General features: G+C 55.8%; 1 protein-coding gene across 2 annotated transcripts; it reads right to left on the reverse strand.

Annotated features, from left to right (window-relative positions):
- Window positions 1-347: 347 nt before the first annotated feature.
- Window positions 348-11903, reverse strand: SLC5A5 (solute carrier family 5 member 5). Of its 2 annotated transcripts, XM_087867165.1 has the most exons (16): window positions 11205-11903; window positions 10324-10389; window positions 9948-9999; window positions 9690-9757; window positions 8749-8903; window positions 8168-8308; window positions 7957-8086; window positions 6940-7028; window positions 6107-6219; window positions 5958-6028; window positions 5440-5526; window positions 5177-5370; window positions 3337-3461; window positions 2500-2615; window positions 1896-1898; window positions 348-1400 (listed from the first exon to the last, which is right to left on the reverse strand). In XM_087867165.1, the coding sequence occupies exons 1-16, from the start codon at window positions 11559-11561 to the stop codon at window positions 1236-1238; spliced, it is 1932 nt and encodes a 643-aa protein (XP_087723291.1). In that variant the 5' UTR covers window positions 11562-11903; the 3' UTR covers window positions 348-1235. The 2 variants fall into 2 exon arrangements, with proteins under 2 accessions (XP_087723291.1, XP_045634640.2); XM_045778684.2 differs by lacking the exon at window positions 1896-1898.
- Between the last annotated feature and the right edge of the window lie 4955 nt (window positions 11904-16858).

The raw sequence follows: 16858 nt of genomic DNA on the forward strand, positions 1-16858 counted from the left end.
GACCACAGGAGCCATAGCAGGTATGTGGGCCAATGTGAGTTCAGCCAGCTCTTGAGGTCCCAGAGACCCCCAGGGCCTGGTGCAGGGACATGGTGGAGGCTGGCAGGGTCCAGGCAGAAAGGGCAGGGTGGAGGGGATGCTTCAAGGGCAAATCAGGAGGGGAAAGAAGCTGTGTCGGGGAGGGCAGCACGATGCATCCCAACATGGCAATTACCACCTGGTTCTGATGCTTAAACACTCAGGTTCATTCACTCACAGTCTTGGGGCAAGAGACACTGAGATTCACACTCAGACCTGACTGAGATCTGAGGCAACAGCCAGAATGATTTTTCAGAGAGCACAAAACATCAAGCATCAAAGTCCGTTTATTTGATGTGCGTGGATTAAATCTCCATCCAAAGTCAAGTGCGTCCCCAGGACATGGGTTTGCCCAACCTATCTGACCCTGTCTGCCAGTGACATGTTGGCAATGGAACTTCAGTATCATGCAGCTCCCAGGTCTGTCCCTGCCCAGACCCGACTTGCTGTAACCTCAGGCTACCTCACTGAGCCTTAGTTTATTCCCCTGTGAAGTGGGTTCATGTTCCTTAATGGATGAGATACATAGTGTCCAGGCATAAGAGGAAGATCGAAAATGTTATTTCTCCTTTATCCTCCCTTCTTGCTCCCAAGGTCAGGGGCCATGTGATGTCTGACCCTCCAAAGGGAGGAAAACGGGGAGGCAGTGAAGGTAGAAGAGCTGGTGTCCCACCTCTCAATGATCTCTGGTATGCTCTGTGGCCTTGGTCAAGTTGTTGCCCCTTTGCAGGCCTCAGTTTCCCCATCTGCAAAATGGGGTGCAGGGGGTGGTGCCTGAGGACCTCCCAAATCCTTGGTAATGTTCACACATGTTCCAGAGAAATGCTGGAGACTTTCTCAGACCCTAATGTTGGGCCTGGGGTTTTCCCATGTTGTCCAGAGGGGACTCCAACATCTTTCTATTGTATGTAGAGAGAAATCTGGCTTCATTTTGGGGGAGCAGGCAAGGGTACAGCATCTAAGACTAGTGGCTGGCTGGAAGAGGGCTGGATAAAATGACCTCCCAAAGGCAGGGTTTCACCTCTTTCCAATGGGCAGGGATCCCAAACTCATTTGCACAGGACACAGTCCAGCCAATCAGAGCCTGAGGCTGTTCTTCTGTGGCCTGGGAGGGCCCACCCTGAAGTTCCATCCCTGGTGGTCAGTCCCCTGTTGGCTCAGAGGTCTGTCTCCCGAAGGTCCTGACTACGGTCATGTGCACTGCTAGGGGTCCAGGAGCCAGCTCCATTCACCTCCTTCTGCCCCAGGAAGAGCAAATGATCCTCGTCAGTGGACAGGAAGTCAGGAGGCCTCTTGGTTCCAGGGGGCAGTTCCTCAGGACCCTGGAATGAAAAGAGAAGAAAGACATCATCAGAGACCCCACTCTGCTCTGTGTCAGCTCATCCCCCAGATGGGATCACTGAGGGCCTAGAAGGACAGAACCTGAGCAGGGTTGCACAACTGTCCCCTTGGTCAGTGCATCAGCCAGTCCTGTCCCTTCTGCCTCCAAAACCTCCATCCGCTTCTCTCACCCAGTGCCCACATTACCTATGGTCCAAGCCATCAATGCTTGCAAGGATGCCTGCCTCCCTCTCACTCTGACTTTCTGCCTGCTCCCCTTCAAGAAAATAAATATTTCCCCACGGCAGCTGAAAGGAGCCTTGAAAACACTCCAGCCAAATCCCTTCCCTCAGCCTTTGCACCTGCTCTGCCCTCCATCAAGAATGCCCTTCCCCCAGATGTTCCTAGGGCTGGCTCCTCCTCCTTAGGGGCTCTGTCTCTTACCTCTTCCTAGAGGCCACCTTCATCACAGTACCCTGTTTTATTGTCCTCATTACCTGCTGAGATCCTACTCATTTCTCAGTTTAGCTTTCATCTGCTCTTCCTAGACAGTAGACACAAACCCCAGCCCACAGTAGGGCTGTGGGCACAAGCAAGCAATTCACACACCTTCTTGTGTAAGAAACGAGAAAATGGAACAGGGATTCCAAAGCAGAGGCAGGTCTGGATCAGGGACAGCATTTTCCAAATTCAGGGCATTCACATAGCAACCACACAGCTTTGGGTGAAGTTGGCCTACCCCCGGTCATGTTTCTCATATAAGATTTTCTCTATGTTGACTCACTTTTGAATTAAGTACTTTTATTTATCAGAGAGATTTTTATATCAGTACCCTAAAGGTAAACCAGTCTCACCTGCCACAGGCTGGAAGTAATCCAAGGAAATGAATAGTATGAAATTCTGCTCAGTCTTTGTTGTGTGTGATAAAGGGTGTAATAAAAGTGTTGAAGACACGTCAGGTCTCAACCAAGCCTTTTTGCTGGGACATTGAGAAAGATGGTGACTCACCATACCCCTCCCCTGACTTATGGTGATGCCCAGGGGACCCCAAGTCACTTCACTGTCCCTGCCCCCGCTCTGGGAGCCAGCTCTGTGACTGACCTTCCCCAAGCTGTCATCCAAGGTAGCCACTTCTTCCTTGGGGGCCACCGATGCTGTCTGCCGTGCAAGATCCCACCACAGCAGCCCAGGACTCAAGGCACTGCGCTTGGTGGGGCCTGTGGGAAAGGGGAGTATTTAATGAAGAGGTGACAGGAACTGGAGAGGGAGGGGGAGGGGTGAGCTCTGATGGGTTCCAATCCCAGATTTGATAATGACCCACTTGGTCCCTGGCAAGCCCCTGCCCTTCTCTGGGCCTCAGTTCTCTCATCTACATCGTGAGGGGATGTAATACATCAGTGGGTGGGTTCATTATTTCCCCAGCATCTAGAATAGTGTCTGGCACACAGAAGGACTCAAGAAAGCCCTGGTGAATGTGAAGTCTGAGACAAAGGAAGCAAGAACAGACACTGTGATCACTATTGATTTCTCTTGATCTCTTCCCGCTTCTCCCTGGCATTTCAGAATTCCCGGAGGGACACAGAGTAGCCGAGGGCCGGCTGAGTAGGTATTTCAGCACAACGGACAGTGCCTCACAGCTCCACCCCGTATCCTCTAGCAAGGACTCAGTTTTGGAGGCAGGGGAGAGACTAGAGAGGCAGGTAGAAGGCAGAAGGGGGGGCGGGGAGCAGCTCGGTTTCTTCTGCCTTTGCAAAACAGGACCAGCCCTGCAAGGTGCGGGGTTTGTCCCGAAGGCGACACAGCATAAAGGGTGTTGATGCATCCAGCACGTGGCCATTTGGCTGACTGGAATGTCCTTCCTCTTCTTCCTGCCCAGTGGGTCCTGGAGGCAGAGGGATTTGCAAGGTGATCTCTGAGGAGGCCATACATCTTTCTTACCTGTCAAGCAGCTGACAAGGGCTCCACATAGCACAGTGCTCAGCGTGCCCAGGGCACCATAGTAAAGATAGGAAATGGCATAGAAGCTGTCAGCTAAGGCAGGTCGATCAAGGTCCATTTCAGGGCTGGGGGTAGGAGAAGTGTGCATGAGTCCAAAAGCCACTCCCAATCTGTTCATTTCCTCCCATCTCCACTGCCATGGCCTAGCCCAGCCTTCCATTATCGCTCACTCAGATGTGTGCAGTAGCTACTTCTCTTTCTCTCCCGCTAACCCACTCTCACCCATAGGTGTTCTCTACACACAACCAAGGGAGCATTACTAAAATGTAACTCAGATTACCTTCTGCCACTGCTCACCACTCTCCATGGCTTCCTATTACCCTCGGAATCTACCCAAATTAAACTCTCAGAAGAAAACATAGGTGTGCACCTTTATGACCTTGGATTTGGTAAGAGTTTCTTAGATTGGACACCAAAAGCACAAGCAACCCAAGAGAACATAGATAAGTTGGACTTCATCAAAACTGAAAACTTTTGTGCATCAAAGGACACTACCAAGAAAATGAAAAGAAAACCCCCAGAGTGGAAGAAAATATTTGCAAATCATACCTCTGATAAGGATCTAGTGTCCAGCATACACAAAGATGTAAAGAATATACAAATTACAACTCAACAATAAAAAAACAAATGAGCCAATTAAAAAATGGGCAAAGGGTTTGAACAGGCATTTCTCAAAAAAAAAAAAAAAAAAGATATGGGGCGCCTGGATGGCTCAAGCAGTTAAGCGTCTGCCTTTGGCTCAGATCATGATCTCCAGGTCCTGAGATCAAGACCTGCATCGGGCTCCCTGCTCCACGGGGAGCCTGCTTCTCCTTCTCCCACTGTTCTTCCACCCCCACTCATGCACTCTCTCGCTCTGCTATCTCTCTCAAATAAATAAATAAAATCTTTTTAAAAATGTTTAAAAATTAATTTAAAAAGAATTTCTATAGGATCCAGTAGTTCTACTCCTAGGTATAGACCAAGAGAAATGAAACCATCTGTCCACACCAAAACTTGCACACAAATGTTCATAGCGGCACTGTTCACAGTAGCCAAAAAGTGGAAACAACCCAGATGCCCAAGGGAAGAATGGATAAACAAAATGTGGTCCATCCATACAGGGAATATTATTCAGCCATAAAAAGGAATCAAGCCCTCATAGGTGCTACAATGTGGATAAACCTTGAAAACATCAAAAACAAAACAAAACAAAACAAAAAACTTGAAAACATCATGCTGAGTGGAAGAAGCCGTATATTGAAACAGGCCATATATTGTATAATTCTGTTTATAAGAAATGTCCAGACAGGCAAATCCATAGCAACAGAAAGTGGATTGTGGTTGCCAGGGGCTGGAGGGAGGGGGAGATGGGGAGTGACTGACTGCTCATGGGGATGGGGCTTCCTTGTGAGGAGATGAAAATGTTCTTGAGTTAATGGTGATGGTTGTAGAACCTGGTGAATCCACTAAAAAAGACTCTGAAATGATTCATTTTATGGTTTGTAAGCTATATCTCAATAGTAATAATAATAGTAAAGAATCAGACCAAATTCTTCTGCCTGGACCTCATCTATCCTTTCTCGGCCCACTAAATACACCCCATTCTCACCATAGTTGGAATGCACTGAACTGAACCCGAACTCAGGCCCCTTGCTCTTTCCCTTCTCTCCACTGGGAATGCCCTTCCTTCACCTCTTCCAAGCACCTTCCTTCTTTTCCTTCAAGACTCAGTTCAAGAGCCCCCCTCCCCCACCACACCCTCTGAGGCCACACCCACCCTTCAGACCAGCCCGCTCACCTGGGGCTCCCACGGGTGGTGTTGGTGGCAAGGAGTGGGTCCAGGGGGCCAGAGGCATTGGCTGAGTGCACAACACAGTCGGCAGCAGACGATGGCAGGACTCCCAAGGACTGGGTGCTGGGCGGGTATAGAGTGGCGCCCACGGCCACCCACAGCGAGAGCGCCAAGCCGGTGGCCAGCCCGGAGAGGACGCCCTGGGGACAGAGCCTAGGTCAGGGGAGAGAGGCCTTGTGTCCTCCCAACCCCTAGCTGCCCCCACTCACCGGGGTGTTGCAGGCAGGAAGAAACATTCCCAGGATGAAGGCTCCAAGGAGGGGGCCGCTGATGACACCCATGACGGTGAAGGAGCCCTGCGAGAAGGGGTTGGGGAGGGGGAGCTGAAGGCAGAGCCATCCCACCTCTCCCAGCTTCAGTTTGCTGGCTAGGAAAGCAAGAGCTGAGGAATTCCCCTGCGGACCTTGACGCTCCCCGCTGGTTTCCCTAAAGGGGACGGGACTCCCTGTTCCTGCCCCTCTCCCCTGTGCTGGAGGCAAAGAGGGGGGATTCTTTATCCCGATAATTTCTGGTCCCACCTCCAAGCCAGGGCGAGGCCCTCCCAGCCTCCAAGCCACCGCCCCCTACCTCCCACCCCACATTGCCACCAGCCAGGCGGCTGCAGAAAGTATCAGGCTGGCGGTATCGGACAAAACCAAAAAAGCAGGACCCTGTCTGGGTTTCAGTTCCATGGAGACGATGCCCTGCCTCTTGTGGAGATGGGGCTGGGTCAGGGAGCAGCGCTCACCTGGAGAACGCCTCCCCCCAGCAGCGAGGACAGAGCCGCCACGGTGAGACAGGCTGAACCATAGATGAGTGCTGTGGCAGATGGGGGGACACGGTCAGTGGGGAGATGCCGCCCTGCCCCGCCCCCACACCCAAGTTCCCCCAACTCACAGAGCCCCTTGGAGATCAGTACGAGTCTCCGGGGTGCGAGGCTCGGCAGCCGAGGTTTGATGAGGTCCTCCACGGTGACTGCAGCCATGGCGTTGATGCTGGTGGAGGCAGTGCTGAGAGTCGAGTGGGGAGGGTGGTCAACAGGCCTCCTCAAGGGACTGGCCACACCCCTTCTGGGGTCCACCTGCTGGGGGAGGCCCCAGCAGCTCATACCGTTTGACTTGCCAGGACCCCATCCAGCCCAAGGGCAGAGGCATGGGTGACAGAATTCCCCAAGAGTGGAGGAGATGTCCACCACCTCACCATCCGCGCCCCCAGACCTGAGACACCCTCACGGGAGCAAGGACACCCCTGACCAAGGCCACGAATGACACAAGTTCTCATTACACAGCAATCATAGCGTGCCGAGAATTGCATGGGACCCTGGTCACAGAAGGAGCAGGGATGTGCCGGAAGTCACGGAATAGTTGAAAACGCTAGAATGTGAGGCCCCTGAGGGCAGGAGTGGGGGACCATTTGGTCACAGCTGTGCCCTGGGATGTCGAATGGCAGTTCCTGCCGCATATGCACATAGCAGGAGCTCAGTATGTAGTAGGTGCTCAATATTTGTTTGGGGGCAGAAGGAAGGAAAGAAAGGAGAGGGGAGGCAGGTGTGGACTTGCCAGGTGATAAGGTGAAAACCTCACAGCTGGGGTCCTTGTCCCCAGGGCGTGCCTTCTGCTGGGGCCCACCTGAGCTGCCCACTGGGGACCAAGCAGGAACTGTAATGATGGACATGCCCAGAACATTCTATCCTGCAGAGGGACAGCATCTGAGCAAGGAGGTCTGCTCACCTGAGGGTACCACTGTAAGCACAGGCCAGAAAGAGCCCAGGGACTCCAGGCAGGTCCTCGAAGATGTCCAGCACCAGCAAGGGCATGTACTGGGGTGGGGGGGGGGGAGTCGGGGGTTGGCGTCCAGGACAGCAGCACCCCAAGGACAAGGGATTCTGTCTGTCCTCACACTGCATGTCCCTAGGGCCCAGTGCAGACCGGGCTTACGGTGGGCACTGAGTGTGTGTTTGCTGATGGACTACATGCCCCGAAGGACTGTCACTGAGCCCCACCACGCACAGAGCCCTGGGATCCCAGGGAGGCAGAGTCCCACGTCATCTCCGCTTTACTGATGAGGACAATAATGCTAAGAGGTGCAGCCCTTGGCCAAGATTGCAAAGTTCACACAGCCCAGGAGCTGACCCCAGTGGAGGACAGCAGATGGGATAGCCTTCCATCTTTTGCCAACTCTGAACTGAATCTGAACCAGGCATGGCTCCCACCCCGGTGCTGCCGCTGACTCACCTGTTGACCTCAGGCAGTTGCTTCCCACCCACTCTAGCCCCAGTTTCCTCATCTGTAAAGTGGGGGCCATGACAGCCTTGTACGCATCCCATGTTAAAGGATTTTATGGGAGACTAACTGCTTGTGAAGGGAACAGCATGAGGCACAGAGTAGGTGCTTAGGGCATGAGAGCTGGTGATTATTATGATGATGACCAACACCATCATTTCATGCTGAACCATGGTCCCATCTCCTCCTTAATATCCCTCAGGGAGTCTCTGACTCTAAATGGGAATGTGCCCTGCCCTTGTTCACCCCCTCCCCCTGTGGCTCCCCATTGCCTCCCAGCCTTGTCTTCCCTGCTCCTTCCAGATCCTTCTCTGAGCCAAGCTCTTTGCTGCCCTGGACCTCTGTGCAGGCTGTTCTCTCTTCTGGGAATGCTGTTCTACCCGGCCCCCAGAGGTTCATCCATGCAGGAGTTCAGAACGGGGGTGGGGAGGGCAGGAGTGGCCTAGGAGCCTGAGCCAGCCTTACCTGGTCCGGGGCTGAGATCCGCCCTGCAAGGAGAGGGTCACAGTCTACGTAGATCGTGAACATGATGATGCCACAGCCAGCAGCGCTGAACACGATCAGGAACAGGCCCAGCTGGTTGATGAGCAAGGCCCTGGAGGGAGGGGAAGCTTCAGGCTGGGAAGGGGGGCAGCTGGTCCCAGAGGCCCTCATCCCGCCCCTCCTAAACACTCACAGCTTGGCCTGCTTCTCTGTGCGACAGGCCACATAGCGCTGCACCTGGGCTTGGTTCACGCCATACATCGAGAGCCACACCAATGTGCCGCCCACGACAAAAGTCCAGAATGTGTAGCGGCTCCGCGGGTCCAGGTCAAAGCTGGATAAGGGTGGGACAAGACAGCCATATGGGAAAACCACATTGACTTCACCCTCCCAAGGGCCCCAAATGGCCATTTTGAACCTTATGGGCCTCGAAGGGATTTTGGGGGTGGGTTTTGAAGTATGAGTAGGAGTTTGCCAGAGTGAACATTTATTTGTTTACTGAGTCGTCCATGTATGCATTCAAAAACTTTCTGTGCCCAGCTGGGACCTCAGAGAGCCTTCAGTCTCCAGTCTGGGCTGGGGGACATGGTGGGACAGATGAAGGGGTGGGGGCTAGGGCAGTCTAGAGAGGGGAGGCAAATGTTTGGTCTGTGAGGAGTCTGGGAAGGGAAGCAGGGAGGGCTTCCTGGAGCAGGAGGCATTGGTTGGCTTCTCCCAGGGCAGAGGGATGTCAGCTCCACCTCTTTGCAGTGCCCTCTCTACAGTTTTACTCACTCCATCAGGTTCATCCGGGAGTGGTTCTGGGCAATCTCAAACATGTTCCTGGGCCCACCCACCAGCATGATCCCGCGGCCCAGGACAACCCAGAAGCCAGTTAGCATCACCACGACCTGGAACACATCAGTCCAGACCACAGCCTTCATGCCGCCCTGCAAGATGGGACAGACGGGGAGGCAGGGGGTCAGACAAGGATCTGTCCGAGGCCAACCCAGTTTGGCTTTCAACAGTGGCTGGGACTGCTGCCTCTCTCTGCCTGTTTCCTCATCTGGAAAACGGTGTTGTTGTAAGATTTAATTAGTTCATATGAGGAAAATCTTTGCAATAGCCCCTAGCACATACAAGTTCAGTGAGTGAATGAGTGATGGCTGCCAGCATTATCATTACTACTACTACGATTATTCTTAGCTATTGCTTTTACTCTTCTGGCCTCCATACCTTTGCCTTCCCATGGAAGCCCCTGGATTTGCCTTTGGAAAAGCCCCTTCTCCCTCAAAGGCCATTCATGGGAAGCCAATCTACTCCCAGCTCCAGAAATCGCCAACCAAGACATCTTCCCCAGCCCCTCCAACTTTTGTGATTGATTCATCCTGCATGAAAGACTGGGGGCCAGCCTACGGAAACCCTCCTGGAACTTTTGCCAGCTCATCCTGAAATAGGAACTCACTTTCTGAGCTAATGGCAGCCTAAGAGATGGGAGAGGGGCCCGGAGGATGCTGTTGTGGCCCCTGGATCCAGCCAGTCCTGAAGCTAGCATTTTCCCTGGACTCTTAGCAATAAGCCTTTCAAATGACTTGTTATTAAGATGAGGAAACAGAGGCCCAGCTGGAATGCAGGCTTCCTCAGCAGGAAGGGAAAGTAAGGAGTGGATGATGGCTTCAAGGTCTCCCCCACCCAGTGGGCATGAAGCCCCCACGTGGGGTGGGGGTGTCACTCACCACAGTCGTATAGAAGGTACAGATGGCTCCAGTGGACAGGAGCGATGCCCAGATGTCCAACCCAGTCACTGTGCAAGGAAACCCCCCCCCCATTAGGCCTCCAGACAGGGTGCAAACTTGGCCCCGACTGTTTAGGGTCCTCATCTCTCCATTCCCTCCCCAAGTCTCTCCCGGCACTGCCCCTCCCCTCTCCTTCGGTCTAGTCTCAAAGCCTTTGCTCCCTCCCGGTCACCGTCCCTAGATCTCCCAGAGTCAAACCTTGGTTCAAGATGAGCGCGGGGGCGTAAATCACGATGCCGGTATACAGCATCTACGGGTAGAGAGCCGGGACCAGGTGAGGCCCGCGGACGACGCGGAAGGGGGGAGGAGAGAATAGCGGTGGCGGAGCTGCTAGTGTCCGGCGAGTAGGGGATCCGGAGCAAGGTGGCGGCGGGCCTTCGTGCCAAACCTCTCGACCCGGCCGCAGGGGGCGGGGCCAGAAAGGTTGAGAATGGGCCTTACAGGATGGGGGTGGGACCCACGGGGCGGGGTCTTGACGGATAGGGGCGGGCTGTGGGCGGGGCCGACGAAGACCCGGACCCAGGCGGGGTCTGAGCGGGACCCTGAGGGTGAGGGCGGGGCCGAGGCCACTCACTGTGGCTACCAGGTACTGCATGGTCCCGCAGAGCCGCACGCCGCGGCTGAAGCGCAGCTCCAGGTACTGCAAGGAGGAACCGAGGCTCGTGGTCACCTGGACAGGTCCCACCCAGGAGATCGAGGCCTCTGGGTACTTCACCCGCCCTCGTGGCTTCTGCCCTCCCTCTGGAGGCCAACTTCTCTCTCCACTCTTGTCCGTGGGGGAACCCCCACCAAGCGCACAGATTCCGATCAGTCTGCACACGTCTGTGCACACGCGCCATCCCCGCTCCTGGGCACACTCCCAGGAAAACGGATCCGTCAAAGGCGCACGTTCCTCCGCCCCCACTGGTGGCTAATTGGTCCCCCGGGAGGCGCTGCTCTGAATCAACAAGAGGACTATACAGAGCCTGTGGCCAGTTGTTATTGGTCGCCTACTGTATACTGGTCACCATTTTAATCACTTTATCCCCTGCCCTGGAGGGGTCTTCTTACTAGTCCAGTTTGACACTTGGGAAGCCCGAGCAAAGTAAATGGGGAAGTCAGGTTTCGAACCCTCAGCCCACTGTCCGGCAATGGCCCAAGCATCGTCCGTGCGCACGCCCAAGCACGCGGGGGGCAGGTTTGTGCCTGTCCACACTTAGTGCACACCTGGCTCCGCCTTGCGCGGGCTTCCACCGAGGAGAACCGGGATGGTGGCTCCTCTTCCTCCTTCCTGCCCCTCACCCCGCTGCCTAGGGCTACTTCCCAGAACCCTCGGCTCCTGTCTGCCACACGAAAGCCCGAAGGAGCCCGCCTGCGGCCCCCTGTACAGCCAGCACGTCAAAGCCCCAGGGCCTCCCCGCCATATCCCTGCGTTCTCAGCCAGACGGGTCCTGCCTCCGGGCCTCTGCCCGGTACCTGGTAGGTGCTGGTGAGGCCCAGGCGGTAGAAGACCGGCATGAAGAGCATGGCGGTGAGCAGGGAGTTGAGCAACTGTCCCAGGCACATCCAGAGGAACTTGAAGCCGTAGCGGTAGGCCTCGGCTGGCACGCCCAGCACCTGCACCGCCGACATGAAGCTGGCGGCCAGCGAGAGGCCAACGGGCAGGGCCGCCAGGCGCCGGCCCCCGGTGAAGAAGTCCTCGGCACTGCGCTGCCCGCCCCGCGCCAGCCCGACCCACAGCCCGATGCCCGTGGACACCAGCAGCATGAGGGCGAAGACCGCGTAATCCCAGGCTCCGAACGTGGCCCGCGCTCCTGCCTCGACGACGGCCATGAGGTGTAGGTGTGGGGGCCAAGCGCGTCCTCGGCCCTTCCAGCCACCCCGCGGGCCCCCCCCTCCCCCGGTAAGGGAAACTGGCAGCGACCGAGGAGGCAGGGCTGCGTGGAGATGGGAGGATGCTTGGCCTCTGCAGAGAGGCCGCACACCTGCCTCCTTCGGCCCCTGGAGGGAGGCAGCGAAAGGGACTCGGCAGGGGCTCCCTGGGGAAGGACTCTGTGGATCCTCGCTGCGGTCGTCTGCCGCCCTGTCCCTCTTCTTCGTCTACGCGCCTGCCTCTGCCGTCTGTCTGTCGGTGCACCTCGCCTCCCGCTCGGTAAGGCGGGCCCCTTGCAGCGGCCTGTCCACCGCCCAGCCGTCGGTCCCTCTCGCAGGGAGCTGCGCTCGGCGCACGCAACTGGAGGTCTCCGTGGGGCTTAAGGGGTGGCTCCCGGCGATGGGCTGTGGATTTATTGGTTTCCCGGGTCCGCGAAACCCCGCCCCTGGAGTTGGGGGCGGGCAGGACCCGCACCCTTTCCGCCCGGGACTGGGTCAGATAGGCCAGGACCGGCCACGTGGGTCGCTGCTGGGGGTGGGGGCAGGGTGCGGCTCCCAAACACCCCTCTACTTCGGTGGCACTTTCCCCTATTGACAGGTGGGGGAACTGAGGCTCAGAGATGGCATATCACACTTACCTGAGGCCACACGGTTGGGAGCCGTGGCTTCAGCTTTCAAATCCCCGCAGTGCTTTTGTACCTTAAGCGAAGGGGAGCTCACACTCCCATGAGCCAGGGGTTCATTTTCTGGATTGCGCTGCCGCTTGAGGAAAACTCCTTCTGCTTGAACCCCTCCCCCGACTTTCACCTGCAGCCACGCCCTTTCTTCAGAACCTAGCGGGAGGAAACCACAGAACCCCACCCCCAGGCTAAGCTGAGTGGGAGACATTGGGGTTCAGGTCCTAAATGCATACATACCTCGGGCAGTCTTTGCTTGTCAGTGCACCTCAGTTTCCCCATCTGTAAATGGAGATCAAGTAGCCCCTGCCCCGAGGAATAAATCGAACCTATGTAATTGGAGCCTGGCACAGAGTTAGCCCTTCATTCATTCTGTCTTCATTCATTTGTAGTTTCCTGCGTGGAACACTCAGGGAGCGTCTGTCCTGTGCCAGGCGTTAAGTGTATAATGGAGGTCATAAGGGAGGGACTGTCGGTGGCCTCGAATCCGGATAAATGGGGGGCCCATGACTCCTTGGGAGGTAGTGTCTGACATGTCCCCCATCACGCAAATGAGGAGACCCAGGGTGGGGAGGGGAAGTCCCTTGCCTGGGGTCATGCCATCAAGGGACCCAGACACTGTCGTCTTGGGGCCCTTCGCTGGTGGACTTGAGGAACTTTGGCCTCTGGAGTCTCTGACCTCTGGGTTCCAGTCCTGACATGGTGTCCGGAAACTGGGTTCCCTCCTCCACAAGCCAGAGGGATCTGGACATCCGTGGGGTTGAACTTGAGGGCCCTGGAATCCTCGCCAAGCCTCTGCCGCCTCCTGGTGGTCCCCAGCTGACTCGCGCCACTCCAGTGCTGTCCAGCATCTTCTGCGCATCCCTTGGTGTCCCCGGAGCTCTCCCTCTTCGTGCTCATGATGTGGGGCCAGCCTGGAGGCGCCCCCCCCCCCGGGATTGCGCTACAGTGACTGCCACTCAGGCATCTGTTGGCCGCTGGCATGGACCCCTCCACCCCCACCAGGAGGGTGGGGGGAGAACACTGAGTTCCTTTTCCTTCCCCCACCTTCATTTCTCCAGGCCCGGATGCGCTGCACCCTTCTGGAGAATCTGATGCGAAAGGAGAAATCCTGGAGGGGATCCCCTTCCTGAAAACCCACGCAAGCAAATGCAAATATATGCAAGTTATTGCATGGCACGCAAACCCAGTCCTCCCTCCCCAGGGGGGTTCTGGGAGTGGTTACCATCCACTGCCAGCCTCTCTCTTCCTCTACTGGGAGGTGGGAGGCTACAGAATGACGCTTGGACTGAGGCCCGTTCATTGAGCGCCTACTGTGTGCAGGACCGTGCACCGGCTGCTGGGGATGCCGCAGGATCCAGGCGGACCCATACTGCACACAGGTACTTGACACCGACCGAGCCGGCAGATGAACACACATTTCAGAAGCTGAGGGTTGAGTGAAGCAAGGTCAGAGATGGAGTTGGCCTGGGCAATGACTTTATGTGGGCCTCTGGGAGGGGAACTCTTGGAGGAGGTGAGGGCAGACCTACAGGCAGAGGGTGAGCCAAGCTTGGAGATGCAGGGGAACGGCCAGTGCAAAGGCCCTGCGGTGGAACAAGTGGAGTGAGCAGAGTGAGCGAGGACGGGTAAGGCCACAAGGGGCCTTGAGCCTTGGCGAAGGGTGTGGATTCTATTGTGAGGGTGCTGGGGGTGGGGGGGCCACTGGAGAGTTTGGAGCAAGAGGGACTGAATGAGATTTGTAGACTCCAAAAAGCCCACCATGTCCATGACAGCGGCCGTGGGGTGGGGAGAAATGGTTGGATTCAGAAGTGTTCTGGAATTCCAGGATGTGAGAGGCCCAGAGTTGGGAACGGGGCGGGGGTGAGGGGGAGCGGGACCATCTCCTCTGGGGTTGGAGGGGTACAGGGAGCCGGCTGGGGAGATGCAGCGGCACCTTCCCTGACCCTACAGTTCCCATATGGGCAGGGAGAAGGGCGGGAAAATCCCCGACGGCCTTGCAGCTGCAGTCTGAGCACAAGGGTCAGGGATGTCAGGGTGTTGCATGGCTATCTGCTGTCCCCACCCCTGCCTGCCTGCCTGCCTCCTGGGGACCCCCAGGGCTCCCTGGAGACATGGCAGGGGTCAGGGGTGAAAGGCTGTGAGCTACTCGGGCTCCAGCATGACCTCCTGGGTGTCTGGCCTTCCACTTCTCCCTTGCACTCAGTAAAAGCACGCCATTCTTACTAACGGTGCTGTAGCTTCTTGAGTCCACCCTTGTGAGGTCCTGAGCACCCCGCTGTGATTCTAGGATTCCGCGGTCCTGGTTTCAGAATCTGGGTCAGGTCTTCTGGGGCCCCTGCCCATCTTGTCTTGCCTCAGTGCCTGCCCTTGCCTGATGGTCCTGACTCAGGAGTGGGGGGTGCAGGGAGGGGCAGCTTGTGATCTCTCCCCCAGGGCTCCCAGTCCTGCCTGGCGTGGCACTTGGCACCTGGCCAAACCCAGGGACAGGACCTGGGAGCACCCAGCCGACCAGAGGGATGTCAGTGATGCTGGAAGCCAGCCCTGCCTCATGGGCCTCACACCCAAGGGTTCATTATCACCGATCTCCAGTTTTGTTCTGCTTGGTTCTGGCACCTCCACTGTCTCTGGAGAGTGAGGGCTCAGTCCAGCTATCCTCACCTCCAGCCAGAGTCCTGGCAACTGCTCTGTGCAGGGTTTGGGGAGGGGGGGGATTCCCGTGGTAGAGGGTTCTGTGGGCAAACTCACTGAGGACAAGTAGCTGGCAGGGCGGGTGGATGCCTAGATGTAATTAGGGAGCTGGGGGCTCACTCATCCTTGGTTCAAAGGCCTCTCAATAAGGGACTGACCCCATCCTCTGGCTGCTTGGGGCAGAGCCCTCCCACCTGGCTCTCCGGCTGTAACATGGATGAAGCCTTGATGAAGACCCAAGGTGGGGACAGGGGTGAACAGTGGGCCTTTGCGGGGCCTGGGCCTTCCACTTTCCTGGGGATGTATCCTAGCTCTAGCTCATCTGAAGTCTTCCCACACCCAGGACCAACCCCACCTTACACAGGAAGAAACTAACCTGAGTGGGTAGTGACTTGCCCCAGGCCAGAACCATTAGGGCCCACGTCAGGTCCAAGCCATGAGTGACAGAAAGTCTCCAGATTACAGCCTGAGCAGACTGGTGCTGCCTTCCCCCCCCCCCATTCTCATCACATAGACACAGGGTCAGATACCAAAGTCCTTCTACCTTGTTGCTCCACTGTGGCTTCTTAATGGCCGAAGGCGGCTGCTGGAGCGCCAGATATTGTGCCTGTATTTCAGCCAAACGGGTACTTCCTGCAAATGGCACACAGCACTACTGCTCATGTCACATGGTTATCCCTAAATGAAAAGAAGGCTGGGAAAGATATTTTTTCTTTGTGGGTGGCATCTAGATATGGAGATCCTATTACTGAGGAAGGAGTATTTGGTGGCAACTAGAGGTTTCTGCCTGAAGTCACAAAAAATAAGGCAAAAACTGCAAAAATTCTAGCCTGGCCCCCAAAATATACCTTAAAAAACAACAAGTGCCCTCCTGGAAGAATCTGCACCATATACGTGGGAAAGTGTTGTTTTTTCTTCCTCAGGTTTTTGCCCCACATATAAAAGGAGCTTTTACAAAACAGTAACTTAAAAAATGACCAGCAGCCCCATAAAGGAGCCAAGGCCATATAAATGAACTTTAGAGCAAAGTGCCTACTTCCTAAGAAGAAAAGGCAAATATAAATCCCTAAGATGTGATCTTTTTTCAGCCATTGAAGTTTCCTAACCCATGGCATTGGCAAGGCCGGAAGAATACAGGCCCCCTTCTTATTAAACGCTACGGGGAGTAAACTGGTAAACCTGCGGAGGGGGCGGGGGGCGGGGATTCTGGCAGCGTCAAAAAGACAAGACTTGGGTCCAGCAATGCCAGGCCCGGGAGTTTATCACCATCCTTACTCCATGTGGCTGTCCCTACCCTTTTCTGGATCCCAGACTTATTGAACCTGTCCTGGGGCCAAGGAGGGACACATATGGTCCTGCTCTCTTCAGACTCTATGGGGGGGGGGCACAGAAAACCCACAAGTATGGCTTACAAACTTTAGCGAGGCCAAACCAATGATGATCTGGAACAGTCCCGGCAGAAGGCTCAGCACGTGCACAGGCGTGGAGCTGGGAAGTAACCATTATAGAGCTGTGTGCAAAGCAGCCAGTGTGGTCTGGGAAGCCTGGTACCCTGTCCTCAGGTCTTTCTCGGGACAGTGGCTGGCTGTGCCAAGTTCTGCCTTGGGCACCTCTCCAAACATAGGTGGAGTCTGAAGTGACCTGGTTTTCTGGAAACCACCGGGCCTGATCGTGCCAACTAGCTACCCACCTCAAGTGGGGGAAGGGAGGCTATACCCTCGCCTGGGATACTCCAGGCCTGACTGCTCCCCAGACCCCCACCCCACACTGCCTTTTTGTGCCCTGGTTTCTTCCTATTCCATGGCTCTCTGGAATAGAAGGCAGATCCTTGCTGACCTTTGCCCCCACTACCTAGAGTTGTGACTCTCCCAAGTCCTGCCAACTGAGTAA

Source organism: Ursus americanus, chromosome 14 (assembly GCF_024610735.1).
Source record: "Ursus americanus isolate L20-20 chromosome 14, mUrsAme1.1.p, whole genome shotgun sequence".
In the NCBI taxonomy this organism is placed as follows: Eukaryota; Metazoa; Chordata; class Mammalia; order Carnivora; family Ursidae; genus Ursus; species Ursus americanus.

Bases quoted from the DNA above. Each gene is read 5' to 3' on its own strand.
- SLC5A5 (XM_087867165.1), bottom strand. From the start codon at position 11,561: ATGGCCGTCGTCGAGGCAGGAGCGCGGGCCACGTTCGGAGCCTGGGAT. The intron at 5,527-5,957 runs GTGAGCGCTGCT...CCCTTCTCGCAG, and splicing joins TGGGGGGAGGCGTTCTCCAG to GGCTCCTTCACCGTCATGGG. The intron at 2,616-3,336 runs GTAAGAAAGATG...CCTTTCCCACAG, and splicing joins CCTTGTCAGCTGCTTGACAG to GCCCCACCAAGCGCAGTGCC.